The 21,373-nt window shown below is 44.5% G+C and overlaps 1 protein-coding gene across 6 annotated transcripts in view; it reads right to left on the reverse strand.

Annotated features, from left to right (window-relative positions):
* Positions 1–1,654: 1,654 nt before the first annotated feature.
* The window catches only part of Fbxl20 (F-box and leucine rich repeat protein 20), a 104,263-nt gene continuing 84,544 nt past the window's right edge, over positions 1,655–21,373 (reverse strand). For all 6 annotated transcript variants that reach the window (XM_003466916.5, XM_063251476.1, XM_013149598.3 and 3 more), the window contains 6 exons: positions 19,213–19,343; positions 14,923–14,983; positions 13,140–13,184; positions 11,997–12,053; positions 10,540–10,752; positions 1,655–8,598 (listed from right to left, as the gene is read on the reverse strand). In XM_003466916.5, coding sequence (XP_003466964.2) covers positions 8,491–8,598; positions 10,540–10,752; positions 11,997–12,053; positions 13,140–13,184; positions 14,923–14,983; positions 19,213–19,343 — 615 coding nt within the window. In that variant the 3' untranslated portion in view covers positions 1,655–8,490. The remainder of the gene's footprint in view (positions 8,599–10,539; positions 10,753–11,996; positions 12,054–13,139; positions 13,185–14,922; positions 14,984–19,212; positions 19,344–21,373) is intronic.

The following is a 21,373-nucleotide window of genomic DNA, read 5'->3' on the forward strand; positions in this document are numbered from 1 at the left end:
CGAACTCACGACTGCCTGCTTGCAAGGCAGGCACTTATGCCACTGAGCTAAATCCCCAGCCCCAAAAAAACATTTTTTAAAAGTTTTTCTCTTAGGTTTGTAACCCACTTGGTTTTTTTTTTTCTTTGTAACTGGGTATTGAAACTAGGCCCTTTACAGGGAGCTGAAGTCCTAAGCCCTTTCTGAAATTTTTGGAACAGGGTCTCAATAGCCAGATTGCCCAGACAGGGCATGAACTTGCTAGCCTTCCTGCCTCAGCCTCCTACAGTGGTGGCACCGCAGGTGGGCACCACCATGCCTGGCTGACCTTGAGGTATTTTGTCAAGTACTGAACCCAGTTCTTACTTCCACCTAGAAAACTGATTGTAAACAGTAAGAGGTCCTTAGGTAGTACCAGACCACACCATCCTCCTTTTGTCCATCTTATTCCCTCAAAGTTGCGTGGTAAATATCCTCAAATATACAGGAGGTGAAGAGCTGGCATGTGCTAAGCAGTAGACAAAGGTGCCTTCCAGGACAACAGCAGGACTGCAGTGGGGACTCAGATTCTCTACTCCATCAGGAGTAGACCTCCTCTGAGGAGCTTTAAACCAGGAAGTTAGGTCCAGCCAGCGGGAGCAAGCTCCAACATTCACTCAACTACTTTATCATGGATGGAGCAAAACAAAGGCTGCTTAAAGACCTAGAAAGCTCGTCCCTCAGCAAACAGGGCTCACTTACATTAACAGGCAGCTGAGCAGACCCCTGCTTGCATCCCTCAAAGGGACAGTGCTGGCCCCAGGCGACATATCCAGTCCTTGTCCATAGCTTTGGCAGGACAGAGCCGATGTTAAATGGGGCTTATGAGCACCTCTACCCCCTGCCCTGCAGGAGCAGGGACTGAACCAGGGCCTCTGCACTGAGCTTTATCTCCAGCCTTCTGTTTTTTTTTGGTGGTGGTGGTGGTGGGTATTTTTAAAGACAGGGTCTTATTCAGCAGCTGTGACCCTCTTGCTTTAGCTTCCCTGAAAGCTGGGATTACAGATTAAGTGCCCCACATGCCATCTTCTCAAGGATTTTCATCAGTGTAGGTAACAGATTTGGATTTGGCTCTACTGGTCATCTCTGCCAAGGCCAGGGACACCACTGCACTGACTTTCATGGCTCTCTCAGCCTTAGAAGCCTCTGCATGGACGAGTTACTTGGGTAACTCGACACAAGCCCCCACAGGATCCTTAGCTGTGGCCAGGCTGCCCCTTATTCTTCACAGCCCTCTGCAGAAGGCTGCCCAGGGAGCTGAGGACACACAGGCAAGGAGCAGCAGAGCGTGGGGGCAGCGACTCGGACTCATTGGCTTGCTCCCCTCTCACACTGCCCACCTCCGAGAGTCCCAGGCCGGGAAAGGGCAGCCAACGTTCCGTGTGGCGATTGGGGATTCTGGCTGCATTCTAACATCCAATCACTCTGTCAGCTCTACTTCTGATACGTGTTTCTCTAAGATAAGGTCAGTTCTGGGTAGTAAATAATGCTAGCAAACCATCAGAGGCTAGGAAAAGAAAAAATGAGCAGAGGGGAAGGTGCCTCACTCCCCTCAGGAGCCCCTGCTGTTTAGGGTTCCAGGGGCTGAAAAGAACCACAGCTCCCAGTCACGCTATTTCCAGGAGAATGAGAAGTCTTCACAGCTTATTTCCTTTAATTACATCATAAAACAAAATTAGAACATACAGGAAACAATAGTTACATAACAATTTACTTTATATTTTTATATATAAAAAACATTTCTTTTTTAGTCCAAAGATTTTAAAGCAAAAGGAATCCTCTACTGCCACCATGGATTTTTATTTTAAATACCCCCCTCCCACCCTCAGGTACCAAAGTATTGGGTGGGAACAGTCATCTGGGCAGCACGTGGAACCTGGTGTGAAGCTACCAGGTGGGGATGGCCTGGTCCTGGGGGCAACAAGCAAGCAGCGGGCCCCCCCAGGTGGTATACCAGGGTGCCCAAGGGCAGGGACAGAACTGCCCCCCTACCCTTTGCATCTGGCCCTGGGGAGGGGGGGATGCATGGAGGAAACAGCCTGGCTTTAAGAATTCTCCAGCAGCACCGGTACCCGTCCACCTCTGTCCTCAGGCAGAGCGTGACAGGCATGGGGTCCTCACAGCTCTCTGAGCTCTGCACAGGCCACATGGGTCAGGTCTGTGTCTCAGGGTCACTAAGATGGCAAAGGTGTGCACAGCCAGTGGGTGACACGGCAAGCAGCCTCGCTCCTCACGGCGACCCCAGGAGCAGGAGTAGAGCAGCAGCACAGACCCCAGGTGGGTGCCCTGTCTGGGGTTAGTGCGCCTGCAGACAGGCTCAAGCTAGCATTGGTGTATGAAGTAGGGGTGATGGGAGAATGGAGAAGCCACAGGCACATCCCTTCCTGTACTTATTAGAGAGTAACAGTCACCAGAGAAGTACAGAGAAAGCATTTTGGAGGGAAGAACCGGATGTAAACCCAGGACAGTAGCAGCAAAGGTTCCACTCGGTGAAGATTACTACACAGCACTGGAGGAGGTTGTTTGTTGGGAGGGGGTGGTAAAGTAATTAATCAAACCATACCGGTTAGCAACTCTTTTCTCAAGTTAGGATTTCCTAAGACTTTATGGTCTCATTCTCTAGTGCTGATAAAAGAAACCAAAGTTACACTGACTTCAAGAGCTGGGGAGGGTTAGGCTTGGAAACACCCATAGGAGCTGCAGCGTGGCACATACCAGACTTGGCCACGGTGAGCAGTAAGGAGGACAGTTTCCTTCTTTTATGCTCACAGCAAGAAAGAGCTCACCTCAAGCTTTCCCTGGCCTCGGGCACAGCAGGGGAGAGTGACCCCTGACCCCACAATCTCTTCCTGGTGGACAATCTCATTTGCCGAGCCTCTCAGGCAGCTGGGGAGCCCTGGTGGCTTTCAGTGGTGCTGGTCCTTACCTGGGTGGCCCTTGATGAGGAGACATAAGGAAGTCCCTGGCTGGAAGAGGCATGGGGTCCATCAGACCAAAGCAGCTGGTACCACTGCTGAGAACAGATGCTGTGCCTGAGGGAAGGGCCCATTCTAGAAGTCCTTCTCATTTCTGACTATCACCTATCCTTTCCCCAGGTCAATCTGTCAAAATGAGACGCAGTGAAAGTACAAGGGCCAGGAACAGGTCTGCTTGCTCACGGTCTCCTTCCCAGGCTATTGAGCTACGGTGGCTGAGGTGGCAGGGAGAGAGAATCTGGCAAGGGGCCCCACGAGGGCTGCCTGGAACCCACATGAGGCAGGGAAAGTGGTGCCCTGGGTGCTCTCTAACATGACACTGCCCTGGCCACAGCCCAGTCCCTGCACTGCCTTTGAGTGTAGTTCCCTTGGGCTCTCACAGCCCAGTGAGACTGAGGCTAAAGCTCACACAATGGGCTCCTGCAGGACGAAGGGCAGCAGGGGCACTAAGCTGACAAGTGGACCGGGTTTGATGGGAAAGGGCAGATACCTTTCACGCAAAAACCTCACCTCCTGTGGCAGTTTCCGGCAGGCAGAAAGTCTGTCTTAAGTAAAAAGGCAAGGTTCAAGCAGCAGGTACGTCAGTGGTCTATGTTTTTTGCTGGAGAATGAAGATGTAAGTTACCACAGTTCCTTAATCTCTAACTACATGGGCCAGTTACACCACCCTGCTCACACCTGTCTGTAACCTCCAATCTTCCCTCCTCTTACTGCTTCAGATTCCTCTGACCCAGGATCATGGATGGGGCCTACGGATTCTGGCTCAAGATCTCCAGAGCTCAGGAAGGCTGTCAGTCAGGAGACAGCACAAGAACTGAGTCCTGCACCATGTGCAAGAGCAAGAGCAAGGAGCAGAAACGGGAGACAGCAATGCTCTCCTTCGAGCCTTCCCGCTGGTGGCTGCTGCTATGGGTCCAGGCGCATAAAAGAGCCATGGGCTGACCACGTCCTCCTGACACCCCTGTCATCTAAAGAGCTGCCGCTCACTGGCCAGCACCAGCCCACCTTCCTCATATGTCCTCATGACTTCAAGCTGAGACCAGGTCCAGAGAGTACTGTAGTTCTCCACGCCATCAGGGGCTGTCACACACAGGTAAAAACGCACTGTGTAAGGCAATGAGCTGACTGGACCCTGGACGACTGCAGCACCTCAGCTGCAGTAAACAATCCACAACCTGGAGAGCCCAGAAGAAAACACCGTGAAACCATTTAACAGGTCTCCTGCTAGAATGTTCGACACGAGAGATGTGTAAAGCATCTGACTTTATATCTGCTAATCGAGTTAACAGATGAAGAAATCAGACTTAAAATTTACAAAAAGCCATTTAAGGAATACTTTTACATCCAGTAGAGATAAGAGCAGAATAAAAGGAGAGAACATTTTTAACACCAAGCATGATGTGCTGTCACACTCCAAATATTGGAAAAGACTAAAGTTAGATCTTATTCTTCATGGAGAACTGAACAACTCAAGTCTAGCAAGCAAGCGTCTAGGACAACCCAGTGAAAAATGACCAGAGCCACTCAACAATTAACTCAAGGCCGTCCACAGCACTGCCTAGGACAAAGACCCAGAGCTACAGCTGGACACTGACATTGAGAGTGAGTCAGCAGCACTACAGGGGTGACAGAGAGGCTTCAAGATAGGCAAGGACGGGAGTGGAGAGGAAGCGGTGAGACCAGGGCCAAAGGACACTAAAGTAAAAGTGCTGGAATCACCTCGCAGAGCTGATGATGACATAAAAGGTAACCATGAAGCAAACAGTGCTGGAAAATACAGCAGGCGAGACTGGGGACAGGTGCTCAGAAACAAGGTGGTGTGATTGCCAAGAAATGTCCCCGAGACCACTGACCCTCCTGACTGCCCGAAGTTTACAGCAGGAATTTTGAGATTTTCCTTCCAAATCTCTTTTCTTGGTTCATGCATTTTTTCATTATAAAAGGCATATTCTGGAGTAGCTATGAAATCAAACCAACTAGCCAGTTTCCCTACATCAGGCCTGGCTGAGCGCCAGATTCTGAGTACTCCAGATATGGATACCAAGTATATCCAGCTATCAGGCTGCTTCCTACCTGAAGCAAACTTACCATCCATGTAGTCAGTCAGCACAAGAAACGTATTTTCTTCTATGCTTAATGGAACTAAAGTCTTCCTGTGCCTATACACTGCATCTCATTTTAATAAACAAAGTTCTTGAGAAAGGAACAGGTATCGGCCTAAGCACACAAGAGCCAGTGGTGCGCACCCCAGTGGATCTGCACATGGTGATGCCCTTTGAGTAGAGAGCTGGCATTTTTTTTTGGTCTTTTTCCTTTTTATCGGTATCGGGGATCAAACTCATGACTGCCTGCTTGCAAGGCAGGCGCTTATGCCGCTGAGCTAAATCTCCAGCCCTGAGAGGTGGCATTTTTAAGACTTCTGATGTATGGTGGAAAAAGAAGGTCTTTGAAATTTTTCCAAATCAGGCAGTTCAAATACACTCACCAATATAGGTTTCATCATGAATTTGTTTAGGAAAAACAAAGAAACAACAAAACCCATACCACATTTTAGAGAAGGCCCCTAAATATTTTAGTTTTGAACCAATGTCTTAAGCTGGGCATGGTGGCACACATCTATAATCACAGCACCTGGGTGACTGAGGCAGGAGAGTCACTTTGAGTTTGAGAACAGCCTGTGCTACAAGTGAGCTGGAAGGCCAGCTTGCCCTGCATAGCAAGACCCTGTCTCAAAAAGTCAAAAACAAAAACACTATGAGCCACATCGGGATGTGTATGTGTATCCATGTCTATTTTCACCTGCTGGGTATAACCAGCATTGAAGTCTTACACAGAAAGTGTATTCCTGCCGTGAGCAGTGTGAGCCCGAACTCCCAGCCATTTGGGAGATTGAGGCAGGAGTACTGTTTGAGGTTGTGAGCTCAAGACCAGCCCGTGGACCACAGCAAGATCCTGTTTAAACGACGACAGATGAGTGCTAGGTGTGGTGGCACATGCCTGTGCTCCTAACATTCTCTAGTTTAAGGCAGGACGACTGTGGGCTCAAGACTAGCTTGGGCCACACAGGGGGAGCCTGTTTCAGAGATAAACAGCCTGTTTCAGGATAAAAATATCCTTTACAAAGTAAGAGGAAGAACAAAAAATAACGAGCTTTTTAAGGGGACATAATGAAATACAATTTAATTTACTATGTTAAAAAATGATAGTAACAGAGGATCTTTTCATTGATTGCTTCCTACATCAACAGAGCAACATCCAGACTTCATCCTTGTATACCTGTTAGTCAGAGCCCTTTAACAATCTGGATCATGCAGGAAATGATCTAAGATCATGAACTGCACATTAATGTTCAAAACCAACTCAAACCCAATCAATCACACCAACAAAAAGAATCTTATGCTTCAGAAATGTCATTTTATTTCCTTCATCTTGTGTGATTAAACCGAGGCCCTTGCACTGAGCTATGTCCCCACCCCATCAGACTGCCCTCAATTTTCTTTTAAGACAGGGACTCCATATGCAGGTCAGACTGGCCATGAACTCACTTTGTAGTTCAGGCTGGCCTGGAATTTACAGTGACCCTCCTGGTTTAGCATCCTGGTGCTGGGATTACAGGCATGAATTACCAGGCCTGGCTTGGATTTTTCTAAGACAGGCTTTGCTGAGTTGCTAACTGTCCAGGATGGGGCTGAACCCTTGACCCTCCTGCCTGTAACCTCTAGAGTTCTAGGGCTGTGCGCATGTGCTGGCACACCTGGCCTCTGTGGTATCTGCGAGTCAAGGAGTTTCTGCAGGTTTCACTTCTGGTGGTGCTAAGGCTCAGCCCAGGCCCCAGGCATGCCCAACAGGTGCTCCGCCAGTGTACTGCCTCCCAGCCTGTATTTTCGGAGAGGGCCTCGTCAAATTAGCCTGACCTTGAGCATGTGTTTCTCCTGCCTCAGCCCCAAGAGACTGGGTTTACAGGTGTGTGCCACCATACCCAGTAAGGGGACAGCTGCTTCCTGGACTGACTCATCAATGCTGAACCCCTGATCCCCAGCCCTGATACCAGCCTAAGTGGGGTAGAGACACTGAACCTGCTTATCCTTCTCAAGATTTTAATGTAGATAACTCAATCCCGTCCCCTGGCTACTTTCACAATTTCATTAGAGGAAAAAGGGAGAGATGTTGAGGCACCAATATTGGCTATAGAATAGTTAACAATGACACAGGCTGGCCGGATGTGACGGGGCCATTCTTGTATTCCTGATGGCTAAAATGGGCGTGTGAGGCTGTGCTGGAGTGGTGGTGGGGTGCTAGAGAGCACAAGCCACTGGCAGCACCATAGCTACAACCAAAAGGGAAGGGAAGCCACTGATCACACCCAGATTTCAGCATAAGACAGTAAGCTTATTAAAGTCTGAGCTTGGGTGGCCAAGACCTGCAGGGTGAGTTTGGGTTTGCCATCTATCCTTTGCACACTTCTCCATTCTCTTTGCTTAGGAAGTTAGTACTGTCTGAAGGAAGTGTGCAGGCAGAACACTGGGCAGCTCATGCGAATTATTGTCTATCACTAGATATAACAAAACCAAAAGGCAAAGTTCGTTTTCATCAAAATAATTTTACCTCAATTTCTTCTCATTACTTTTCTTATTTTTCCTTTCAAATTGGCAAAGATTCAAGCAGGGTCCCCTAATGGTAGGATTTCAAATTAAAAAAATATTTATTGATAATGTCTTTTTAAAAAATGTTTGATAACCTCAACTAATCATCCAAAAATGCAAACTGTAAACACAATAGCCAAAGAGTAACAACCAAGTGTGAGTAGCAGGCTGTGACTGGGTGACATACGGAGCAAGAGTGCAGAGGGAGCCACAAGAGCGGAAGACAGGTGCGTGGTGTGACGACAGGACAATTTGAGTGAGTGACTGCATCTGGACTGCAGGGATCCCAATGCAGTATTTAAGAAATCTCTGGGCTAAAGACTAAACCATGGGAGGAATGGACCACCTTCTTTGCAAGCATGCTCAGCATGTTGGCATGGAAACAGGAAGCACAGAAGCTATGTAGTCATTTCATAATGATGGCTACCATGTCTAGGATGCAACGAAATTTCTTTCTGGTCCCTCATGTATCACTTTCCATGCTTTCCTTGACCCTGGATGACTGAGTTACTGTTTCGAGATCCCCAAAGAAACCCCTTAATGAAATAAAGAAACCACTACAGCAGTCACACAGTCTGCTGGAATGCCCTCCCTCTGTGCTGGCCTGCGATGTTCTGGGTGCATCCGATGGGAATGGTTAAGTTTCACTAACCCACTTGGTAAAGCCAGCATGAGCTTCAGTCCCCAGGCCACAGAGCTAGAGTGTGCGGGGTAGGTTGCAGATGCTCTGGGGACCTGGATGCTGCCTCACTCTGTAACCCTTGCCCAGAACACTGGGGTCACTTCTGCTGGAGATGCCAGGTAACTCTAGAGTATTCTTCAAGACTCAGTTCACCAAGGCCAAGCCGCCAGTGTCATAGGATGATGCAGCATCTGCAGAAGCGCTGTCTGCTGCCCCCGACAGATGGGGGTGGAGTGACCGGTGCGAAGTAGGCATGAACTTTAATGTTGGGTAAGTGGGTCTGCAACAAGACAGAAAGGTAAGGGGAGGGGGGAGAGAAAGAGAGAGAACGCTCAAACACAGGTGACTGTTTCCCAGCAAAGCCACTGAGAGGTTCCGATGACACGAAAGCTGGACTAGGGTGAGGACCAGGCAGGATGTCCAGAGACCTGGCATCTACTCTGCTCCTCCCTGTGCTGTGCTAACCACGTCAACTCACAACTTTGGTGCCTGTTTTTACAGTAATAAAACTGGGGGAACATCATTATTCAGTTTTTTTTTTTTGCAGTACTAGGGTTGGAACTGAGGGTCTTTGTATTGAGCTACACCCCCAGCACTTCGTATTTTTCAACTTTGAGACAGGGTCTCAGGTAATTGGACAGGTTGAGATCTAACCTGTGATCTTCCTCAGTTTCCTAGAGTGTGATACCATGATTAGTATATTAATTTCTCATTGTATTCCAAAGGAATTTCCGCTTGGAAGAGACTATGCAAGCTTAAAATTATTATTTTTCCAAGTCACCGCAGACAATGTCCCTCTCTCTGCCTGCCTGTTTGCCTTCCTTCTTTCCCTTCTGTTATTTTTCTGAGACAAGGTCTCATTATGTAGCGCAGGCTGACTTCAAACTCAGTGACCCTCCTGCCTCAGTCTCCTGAATGCTGACATTACAAGCGTGTGCCATGATGCCCAGCCAGCTTATTGTCTTTTTTCTTTTTCAGACAAGGTTTCACTAGGCAGTTCACACTGGCTTGAACTCACTTCAGACTGGTCTCGAACTCAGCAATCTTCCTGGCTCAGCCTCCCAAGTGCTGTGATTGTAAGTGTGTGCCACCACATCGGGCTGTTTTTTCTTTTCTTTTCTTTTTTTGGTATCAGGGACTGAATTCACAACTGCACGCTTACAAGGCAGGCACTTATGCTGTTGAGCTAAATCCCGGCCCTGTTTTTTTTTTTTTTTATATTAACAAACGCACACACACGGCAAAACAACTCACTATCCTTTATTTTAACACGTTTCTAGCCTTTCCTACTATTTCTGAATGCTTACTATGATCAAGGCAATATGCTACATATGCATGAGAGGGGCTCAAAGATGGTCACCATGGGGATCTTGTCCTTGTGGAGTTTACAGCATGGACATAGAGAAGTGACCATCTCCTGAGGGCTGAGATGGAAGAGATCCCAGGGCAAGGCAGGCCCAGGAAGAGCAGGGTCTGCAGGCCATGTAAGAGGCATGGGCCAACCTATGGCTTGCCTGTTCTTTACCTGCCAAGCCTCCCTCACTCCACTGAAGGAGGAGAAACTGGAGCCAACGAACACAGAGGAGCTCCTTTACTTGCCATGTGCAGTTTTAAGGACCATGCTAAGGCCCCAAGTGACCAGAGTGCCTCGTCCCCAGTGAATCTGAAGCAAGTGTTTCAATAAATGTCCAGATTCATCTAGGTTTGCACGACTTTTCTGCCAGCAACTTGAATCTCCTCCAGTGCTTTAGCTCTGCATGAATTTCTACCAGGAAAGACGGGGACAAAGGTAAAAATACGCCTTATTCTTTCCTAAAAAGTAAGAGCCCAGGAAAGGATTTAATGCAAAGAGGAAATACAAGTTGAACTCAAATCCCACTTAAACATTTCTTTATATCATTCCCTTCTTTCCTTGAGAATGAAATTGGCATGTGTTTCTTTTTTTCACCCTAGGGATGTGATTAAGGCTGGACATTACTGGACAATCTCCGCTGGGAGATCATTTTCTCTTCCCTTTAGTGGGTATTTTTCTACCAAATTTCCACCCAAAACCATAGGTAAAAACTATCTATCTTTGTACTTGTTCTCCAGTTTCTTCCTTCTTGATTGAGGTTCAGTTAACTATAAAACTCACAGGAATCTAAATCTAAAAGAGGAAAAGGACAGGATGGGACAGGGCACGGCAGGATAGGCGCCAAGTACACCAGCGTGGAGTGCTCACCCTGAGTCTTTTGATGCCCGCGCGGGTGATCTGCTGGCAGTCGTAGAGCTCGATCCGCTCCAGGCTGTGGCAGCTCTTTAGGTGTTCCAGCGATGCGTCTGTGATGAGGGGGCAGTTGTCCAGCTCAATCACCTCCAGCTGGTCATGTGCACAGGCCCCGTTCCCCAGGTGGCGGATGCCATCATCTGTGATAAGCTCGCAGTGGGACAGACTCTGCAGGCAGAGCAGAGGATAAGTGTGCACTGTCAGGAAGGAACACTTCCTGGACTAAGTCTGAGGAATATGGTGCCATCACTGAATCCATGCATGACAGAATGAAGGACACACCTTATAGGCGCTGGGGTCTGCTTGTAGCAATTCACAATCCAGCTTTGTGTTATTTATTTATTTATTTATTTTTTGTGTTATCTATTTATTGGTACTGGGAATCAAACTCAGGATCAGGAGCTTGCTAGACATTTGCCTATGCAGCTGAGCTATATCCCTGGCCTACCTCTGTGCTATTTTAAATACATTTTGTAAATTCATGTAATGACTGTGAACATTGTAAACAAAGCAAGACAGCTTTAAAAATTATCCCTCCCCAAATCAACACGTTTCTTAACAGGGATGAGCAGGGGCCAAGATTTCATTTACAGAGTTGTCTGGGGTCTGCATTAAGCCCGGGCCGTCTGGTGTAGGGCCCGACCTAGCAGCTGCAGCTGCCCTCATCTCAGACAACGTCTCCTCACTAACTCGGCTTAAGTCTATCTCTGGAAAACTCTGAACCCTTGACCCAATTCAGGACCATACAGGGGTAACTTTTCCAAAATGAGCCCAGACATGCAATGGTTACCTTCTTTTTTCCTTCCAGTACTGGGGATTAAATTCAGAGTCTTTATACTGAAGTATGTCCCAGCCCCTTTTTATGTTTTATTCTGCAATAGGGTCTTACTAAATCACTAAATTACCCATACTGCACTGTAACCTGCGATTCTCCTGCCTCAACCTCCCAGAGTGGTGGGATTAAAGGTATGTGCTATCACATCCAGCAAAACACTTTCCTGAAGAGTCACTGACTATGGTAGCATGAAGTTGCCCTACAAGGAATGGACTGTTACTGTTTTATAAAAACATAAGGTTGGTCCACAGTGCAACAAAAGGTAATCTGGGCCATCTCAACTTCTGGATCTCTGGAAATGTAAGCATGAAAATGCCACTCAGTCTGGATGGTGCTCCCTGTGGGGAGACCCCACTTGCATCAGCACCACTGGTTCCCCTACCCCATCTGTGTCTAACTCCCCAGCTCACTGGAGCCCTCTCCAGTCCTTTGCAAGCTGGTGACTCAGGGAAGCACACTGTACCACAGTGGCACCAGACACTGAGAGGAAAGTGAAAGCTGTTTCTTACTTTAAACAAGCCACAGCACTGCTTTCATTCAATTCAGTAAATACATAAGCCTTGAGAGTCAAACTCACCAATACTTGAAGTCGAGGACAGTGTATAGAAAGTTGGATTAATGTGCTATCAGTTATCTGAAAGGAACAGACAGTAAGTACAATCAAACAGTCACAGGTTCTGTCTCCTTTTTCCCCCTAACTCTTCCAGGCAGGGTTTTGCTGTGTAGTCCAGGCCAGTCCTAACTCACTCCGTAGCCCAGGATGGCCTTGAACTAATGGCAACCTTCCTGCCTCAACCTCCCGAGTGCTATAATTACAGGCATGTGCCACTGCACCTGACTTTGTATTTCCTTCTTGACTATACTTCAAGTCTAGGTATCATCAAATAATGGACCCTCAAAGTCTCAAAAACTTTTTCTTCTTAAAGGCAGAGCCCAGGCTAGACTTAAACTCATGATCCTTTTTTCTAGCTTTCCAGAATACTGGGATTAAAGGTGTGCACACCTGGCTTTTCAGTCTTAAAACTGTTTATAAAAAGAAATTGTTGATAAGGTCAGGAGGGCAGAATTTTGTAAGTGTAAAGTCTCGGGGTAATGAAGGGATCCAGAGTTCAGTTAAACTAAACAATGGCAGTGAGTAGAGCATGGCAGTGCATGCTGTAATCCCAGCACTCGGGAGGCTGCGAAGGGGACGACTGCTGCAAGTGTGAGGCCTGGGTTGCATGTGAGTCAGGGCAACCTGAACCAAGCAGTGCAATAAAGCAATATATTAGTGCTATAAGTGTTTACTAGAATCACAATTCTGCAGGTCTAATGAAAACAAAAGGAAAAGCAATGCGTATTTGCTGTGCTGCTTAGGTCAGCCTTAAACTGTTCAAGCTCAAGTGATTCTCCTGCCTCAGCCTCCTGATAGCTGGGACTACAGCACAGGCCAGCACACCCAGCATGAAGAAATTCGGTAATGATTTTATGGCTTGGACACTTGGGTGTCCTTTCTAATGCCAGGTTGACCACAGCATGTATTTTCAGGTGTTATTTAACACATGTGCCATAGCCACCCCACCTGCAGCGACTAAAGCATCTCAGGAAGTGGACAGGAAGGGAAGCTGCCAGACAGATACTTCACTGTGCCACACCAGGGAGAGACTTAACCATTCCCACGGGCATGGATTATGGAAGTCCCTACTGCAGTGCATTTGTGAATAGAATACTGCAATCTTACCTGAACACATTCTTCCAGGTCCATCTTTTCAAGCTCATGGCAATTCTACAAAGTACACATCAAACAATACCATACAGACATTTAAAACATGGAAAATTTTGCGGCCAGAAAAATAAGGAGGTGGTATTAAATATACTAACAAAACCTTTGTATTTCAGAGTTGCTGTCATTCTAATGCCACTTTCTATCTTATTCCATTAATTATACATTTAAAAAGTTCTGATCACACTGATGTTTCTCTCAACATATAAAGACCTAACATCTTCTAAGTATAAGAGAATACATTTTCTGTAATGGTGGGCTAATGACACAGAGATCCTTAATGAAAACAGTTTCTTTTCTTTTCTTTTTTTGTCTTCTTCCTTTTTATCGGTACCAGGGATCGAACTCACGACTGCCTGCTTGCAAGGCAGGCGCTTATGCCGCTGAGCTAAATCTCCAGCCCCCAACAGTTTCTTTTTTTTTTTTTTTTTTAAGCCAGTCAAATTTAGCAGTGGGGGGGTGGTATACCAACTTTAGTGACACTAATGTTAATAAGTTCTGATAACCCACTGCCATCGGACCAGCCAACAGTTTCTTTTTTTAAGACAGGGTCTCGCTATGTAGGGCAGGCTGGCCTTGAACTTTCAGTGATCCTCCTGCCTCTGCCTTCGAAGTATTGGGATTACAGGCATGCATCACCATGCCCAGCTGAAGAATGTTTCTTTGGAAGACAGGAATCAATTATGTTTTCCTTCAGTTGGGTGTCCAAGGCCCTCAGCAATTAGTGCTCACTGTCTGCCAGAAAATGAACGACCTCCCTCTGTTCCATAATACTGGTCAGTCAAAGTCAGCTTGATTCCACCCACTGTTACTACCCTTCCTTCCTTTTTTTTTGGTCTTTTTCTTTTTTATCAGTACCAGGGATCGAACTCATGACCACACACTTGCAAGGCAGGCGCTTATGCTGCTGAGCTAAATCCCCAGCCCCTGCCCTTCTTTTCTTTTGCAATACTGGGGACTGAACCTGGGTCTTTCACATGCTAGGCAAGTGCTCTACTACCATGCTACACCCTCAATCCTTTTCAGGATTTTATTCTGACACCGTGTCTAAACTGCCTTAAATTTAGCAATCCCCTTGCCTCAGCCTTCCTTCCCCCATCAGTGGGATTATGGGCGGGCACTGCTCTCTTCAACTCAGGCTTTTATTTCTTTTAACATTAAATATTATTCACACTGACTAGTAACATATCACATAACAGATTTCTTTCACAAAGCACCAGGAAGCCTGGGTATATCATCTTATAAAACCACAGAGAACTCAAATTCCAGTGTTTGGTTCTCCCATGTATGCCTGCTTTTCTAGAACAGTTTGACTTCTTTACATTTCCAGCCCTTTTTATAAATTTGAGACAGGAGCTGGGCATGGTGGCATATGCATCTAATCCCAGCACTATGGAGGCTGAGGCAGGAGGCCAGCCTAAACCATATAGAGAGGCTGTGTCTCAAAAACAAAACAAAAATGAAATAGAATTGAGATAGGATCTTCTAAATTGTCCAGGCTAGACTTGGAAATTGCAATCCTCCGGTCTCAGCCTCCCCATGTGCTGTGATTACAGTGTGTATCACCATGCCTGGCTAGCAGCTTGTTTTGTTACTGGTATCAGCAGGTCTACACTTACAGCCACAGGAGCTCTTCCTGCCTTATACCCTCAATGCTATGTCCATGCCACCTCTCACTTGCTGCTCAGTCTTCTGAAGTAAAAATCCCAAGCAAAACCTCCAGCAACAAGAAAACACTTACCCTGGCCAAAGTGGTAAAACCCACATCTGTTAGTTGAGAACATCTTGCAACTTCTAATATTCTGTTAAAAAAAAACAAAGTGAAGTCACGGTTTGATGCCTGAAACCTGGTTTTATTAAAATGGCAGGATTTTAAGCCGGGCATGGTGGCTCACGCCTGTAATCCCAGCACTCGGGAGGCTGAGGCAGGAGGATTGTTGCAAGTTCGAGACCAGCCTGGGCTACAAAGTGAGCTCAAGGCCAGCCTGAACTGCATAGAGACCCTGTCTCAAGAAGACAAAAAAAAAAAAAAAAAAAAAAAAAAAGGCAGGATTTTAAGAAAACAATTTCCTATTCTCTCTGGGCTTCGTAAAAAAGAGTGTCATTTAGAGCTAAGCAAGTCTGTGTATAGAGCTTGCTGTGTATTTGCATGGAATCAGTTGCCAGTGGTCCTGACAATGCCATAGTTCGGGGTGGTGCACTCAAGCCCAGAGGAATCTAATGAAGCTTGTAGTTAATGCCACAGCATTAAAAGCCTTCTTGCTGCATACTGCATACCCCCAGAGGGCAGCGTGCTCCTAGAAAACAAAGGAAATGGACATAAATACTCTATTTCAGTTAATCTGTTGTACAAGTATTTACTTCCTTTCTGTTTTACACATAGGTTCATTCAGATGTAAATCACTTTTTTTTTTCTGGTACTAAGAATCAAACTGAGGACCTTGTGCTTGCCAGGCAGGTGCTGAGCCGCTGAGCTATATCCCTGGTCCATAATCACTTTTATGCAAAGGGGTTATTTATTTTCAGGTTGGTCCCAAATAGAAAACTCCATACTGTTGTTTTGGCACTATAACTTGAATTTATGACCTTGCACTTGCTGGACAGGTGCTAAAACTCTGTAATTCTGTGCTTCCTGCCTCCATCGACAAGCTCCACGGATGCTCAGTACAGGGAATTCCTGCTAAAGTGAACCTAGGTGGGTGTGGCAACACACATCTGTAATAGCTTTCTGGGAGGCTGAGGCAGGAGGATCACAAATTAGAACTCAAATCTGAGAATTTAATGACTGAAGAGAATATCTCAAAAAAACAAAACAAAAACAAACAAAAAACGACTGGGAACATTGAAGAGCCTGTGGGTTATTTTAAAACTAAAACCCAAAAACCAGGAACCTAAATACCAAACACAGGACTGGGGAATCAAAACTAGTTTTATTCAGCCAGGCATGGTGGTTCACACTTGTGTGATCCCAACACCCTGGGAGGGTGAAGCATGAAAACCACAACTTCTAGCCTGGCACTATCTCAAAACAAAAAAGGGCTGTGTTTCCTATTATTCTGCTTTGAAATTCAGTACCATCATTTGTATTTTTTTGTTGGTTGGTGTTTAAAACAAAAAGGGGGGTGGCTGTGGATGTAGCTCAAAGTGAAGGCTTAGGTTCAACCCCCAGTACAACATACGCAGACATAAAAAAATAGCCAGGCGTGGTGGCTCATGCCTGTAATCCCAGCATTTGGGAGGCAGGAAAGTCATGGGGAGTTTGAGACCAGCCTAGCTTACAAAGTGAGCTCAACACCAGCCTGAACTGCATCGAGAGACCCTGTCTCAAAAAGACGAGAAAAAAAAAAAAAAAAAAAAAAGCCTCTTATCTGAGAAAAGTCTGGTGACATCTATACTGTACAATGGTACCAAAGGAATATATGCTATTTGCTTACAAATTACCTTTTATATCAAAATTTAAAAAATGAGCCGGAATCAGGGGTGGTACCACACACCTGTGATCCCAGCGCTTGGGAGATTGAGGGAGGACTGCCATGAGTTCAGGGCTACCCTGGGCTACTTAGCAAGACCCTGACTCAAAACAACAAACAAAAAAACAAAAACAAAACAAAATGAAACAAAATCCAACCCCCTCAAAAGCCACAGTACTAGAAAGCAACCGAAAATCAATCAGAAACAAATGAATGTTTTTTCCAGTCGGAGAGGATGAGCTGAATGAACATTAGGTCTTTCTTTTGTAGTACCATTAAGCCCTTTTGCATACTAGGCAAATTCACCACTACTGAGGCACATTCCCATCCCTTCTTAAAACTGTATTTTGCCATGATGAATATAATCATTATGTATTACAAAAACACACTAATAAAAATATATTTTTTTTTATCTTTTTTGTTTTTATCGGTACCAGGGATCGAACTCACGACTGCCTGCTTGCAAGGCAGGCGCTTATGCCGCTGAGCTAAATCCCCAGCCCCTAATAAAAATATTTTTTAAAATTATTATTTTTTCTTTGGTACTGGGGATCAAACACATGATCTGATACTTGCCAGGCAGACACTTGTGCTGCTGAGCTAAATCCCCAGCCCATGAAACTGTATTTTGTGATACAATTTTGCTAAGTTGTCTAGGCTAGCTTTGAACTAGCGATCTTACTGCCCTGGGCATCTCGAGCAGCTGGGATTACAGATATGTGCCACATGTCCAGCTGAAACAACTCTGGATCATCACATTTGAGGACCTTTCTATTCTAATAATGTAACAAACCAGACAGGAAGACAGAGTTGAAGACCCCTACAACAGAAAGAGTAAGGTATAGTATTTTTAGAGAGAAGTGTGATTATCTCTCTGGCTCTTGATAGTAAGTACTCTAAGGTTCTAATATACTTATTTTTACCAACTAGTATATATGTTCTAGTAAGGAATTTTGATATTGTAGGCAAATGTTCTTTCAGCACTTATGGGCTTATTGTCAGGTAAATCATCCAAAAAGTTTCTAGAAAATTATCGTGCTTCACAATGATTGTACGCAAGAAAAGTGGTTTCATGGCTCTGGAGCCAGAACACTTGCTTCTGAAATTCTGTTTTTGTCTTTACTGGCTCTGAGACCATGAATAGTTTGTTTGCTTTTCTGTGTCTTAGTTTTTCCCATCAATAATAAGGAGACAATAACAGGGCTCATACCATGTTATAGGGGTTGAACGAATTAAACGAATTTACTTCTAAAGCAGGTGCTAATGTGTAAACAGCTTATTTGTATACCTTCTACATGCAAGGTGAGTGCTCCACATTCAGCTACATCTCCAGCCCCTTTTGTTAAGACAAGGTCTCACTTTGCAGTCCAGGCTGGCCTTGAACTATGTAGCCCAGGCCGGTCTTGGAACTCATATGAATCATCCTGCCTCAGCCTCCCAACTGGGATTACAGGCGTGCAGCACCACACCCAGCATTTCAGCCTATATAGTTATTTATCTTTAAATTTTAAAATAAGGTTTTACTAAGTTGTCCAAGGTGAACTCAAACATGTGATCTTCCAGCCCCAGTCTCCTGGATAATTGGGGTTATGCCTGGCATAAACGTTGTTTTAAAATACAAAAGCAGTAGCCAGATATAGTTTGATATATGAGGCATAAAGATTGCAGGTTCAAAGCCAGCCTGGGCAATTCAGAGACCTTACCGCAAAATAAAAAATAAGCCTATAATTTCAGTATTTGGGAAGCTGAGGCAGGAGAACTGCTGTGAGTCTGAGGGCTGCCTAAGCTATAAAGTGATTTCAAAGCCAGACTGAACTATATATATCGAAACCCTGTTTCAAAAAAAGAGGGGGTGGGGGAGTGGGGAAGGAAGTATGGCAAGATATATAGTGCCTGCCTGGCAAGTATAAGGTCCTCAGTTTGAGTCCTGGCACCAGAAAAAAAAAAAAAAAAAAAAAAAAGGCAGGGGGAGGGCTGGGGATGCAGGTCAGTGGTGGGCTGCTTGGCTAGCATGTATAAAGATCTGGGTTCCATCTCCATTTCTGCAAAAAAGCTAAACGTCAAAACAAACCACAACAAAATGGCCGACGATCTAGCTCAGTAGTACAGTGCCTGCCTGGCAAGCATCAGATCCTGAGTTCAAGTCCTAGTACTAAGCAAAAAAGCAAAACAAAATAAAACCCAAAACCATCATAACAAAAAGACACGGGGATAATTTCTACTCATTACAAAACTGTAATCATGGATACCATGCGCACATTAACAGAATTTGTAGAATATATTCAACTAGTCTCATTCATGCAGACAGCAAGAGCCACAGAGAAACAATTAAACTAAAAGACCACCCCAACAAAAGGTCCCCCTGTAGGACCATTCTAAATATCACCACATATCCAGCATCACTACTAACATAAATGACCTTAAGGTCAATCTTCAAAAACTTCTCTGAGCTCAGAATCATATTAAAGCAGAAGAAACAAGTTAAAGTTCCAAGAAATAAACCTAGCGAGGGAGGCTGCTATTCTTCCTTGGTGTTCCTCACTTACATAAGAAATGTTTACCTAAGCCGAGGGCAGTTCTGACCTAGCGCGTTCAGGATGGCATCTGTGATGTTGGAGCAGCCGGAGGCACAGAGGGACTGCAGCTTATGGCACCCTCTGCATATAGTAATGAGTCCTTCATCTGTGATTTGCTAAAAAACAAGACAGACATCAGTAACACAGAGGAATAGAAAGAAAGAAAACAGTAATACTTATGTGAAAAACAAAGCACAAAAAAGAAACTCAGGCAAGTTTAACATTAATTAAGAGCTGATCTATCTGCTAATAGAACTGGAATACCTTGTTTCTCTTTTCGACTTCTCTCTGATGTAGTCTGCAAAAGAATCTCTTCTGGTATAAAGGAACACTACAATGAAATTCTTTTCTTTTCTTTTTTGGTCTTTTTGAGACAGGGTCTTGTTACGCAGTTTGGGCTGGTCTTAAGCTCACTTTGTAGCCCAGGCTGGCCTCAAAGTCCTTTCAAATGCTGGGATGCCACCATGTCCCGTTTAGAATGAAATTTTTTAACCTAATGAGACTGGGAACAGCACAGGGCATGCCAGAGTGTGTATTCAGAGAACTGATATTAAAACCTAGAAAGCCAGTAAGAACAGCAGTAGTTTAGTAGTATAAATATATTTACAGGTTCAAATTGAAACTTGTTAGTGAAAAAAAATTAAACTAACAACAACAAAAACTGTGGATAACATTTGCAATACTACCACAACTTTCAATTTTTTCTGTGATCTAACAATGTAACATGTAAAGGACATCCTAATTTATAAAGAAAAAAGAGTAGTGTTTAACTAGATATATAACTCTGCACTGTTGGGGCCAGGGATATAGCAAAGGAAAACAAAAAACAAACAAACTTTGTATTGTTTAAAAATTGTTTTAGTCATGTATGGTGGTGCATGCGTTGGAGGAGGATTGCCATGAGTTTAGGGCTGGCCTGGGTTATATAGTAAAACACTACCTCAAAAAAAAAAAAAAAAAAAAAAAAACAAAAAACAAAAAACAAAAAACAAACAAACAAAAAAAAACGAACACCAGAAAGAAAATGAGTCATTTATAAAATCATTTATAAATATCACATTGTGTGTCTAGTGTAAAAAGTAATAAGAACTGTAGGAATAGTAAAACTCGAAATGTGTAATTGCTATTGTATAAAAGAGGAAAAGCAAGTGCTCTGAAGTATATTAATTGCATGTATGTTTAAGTGTGTAAGATAGATAACCATATTACTAAGTTTTTGTTGGATCATTTGCAGTTTCACTGTCTGAATGTCTACTTTGTATGTTTTTTTTTTTTAATTTTTTTATTTTTATCGGTACCGGGGATCGAGCTCACGACCACCTGCTTGCAAGGCAGGTACTTATGCTGCTGAGCTAAATCCCCTGCCCCTACTTTGTATGCTTTAGTTTTGTAACTTGAACAACTATTTCTAAGATGACAATATGTAATTTATCAACTACTGATTTCTGACTTTATTTTTTTGAAATTCTGTATTATTATTTTTTCTGTTTTGCTTTTTTTTTCCCTCTTTAAATAAAATTTTAAAAAAAGAGGGGGGTTTGGTATTTAGCTCAGTGGTATACATGTGCCTGGCAAGCATGAGATCCTCTGTTCCATTTCTAGTACACCCCCACCCCCAAAAGAGTTTCAAACTTATTTATCTGCGTGAGACAGGGTCTTGCTATGTAGTTCTGGGGCCTTGACCTTGAAGTGATCCTGCCTCAGCCTCCCAAATGCTGGTATTACAGGTGTGTGTTACTATGCTGGGCTTAAATTTACATTAAGTAAAAAAATGAATACCAGAGCTGGGGATTTAGCTCAGCAACATAAGCGCCTGCCTTGCAAGCAGGCAGTCGTGAGTTTGATCCCTGGTACCAATAAAAACGAAAAAGACAAAAAAAAAAAAAAAAAAAAAAAAAGAATATCAGAAGGTGTAATACAACACCACATAGGACATTTTTGTTTTTTGGTTAAAGGTGTGCATCACACCTTTAGATACTATTTAGCATTTGAATGTATCCTATCTGATTTAACAATTCTGTATAGGTTTAAAAGCTCCCTTGCCATCTCTATTTAACCAAGCAATATTCTTAAACTGTAAGGACAAGGCGGGAGAGAAGGGGGGAAAGCCCAAAGCTTTTACTAGTCACTGTCTTTTTTTTTTTTT

Source organism: Cavia porcellus, unplaced genomic scaffold (genome assembly GCF_034190915.1).
Source record: "Cavia porcellus strain 051 isolate PalLab524CR breed Dunkin Hartley unplaced genomic scaffold, mCavPor4.1 scaffold_6, whole genome shotgun sequence".
NCBI classification, from domain to species: domain Eukaryota; kingdom Metazoa; phylum Chordata; class Mammalia; order Rodentia; family Caviidae; genus Cavia; species Cavia porcellus.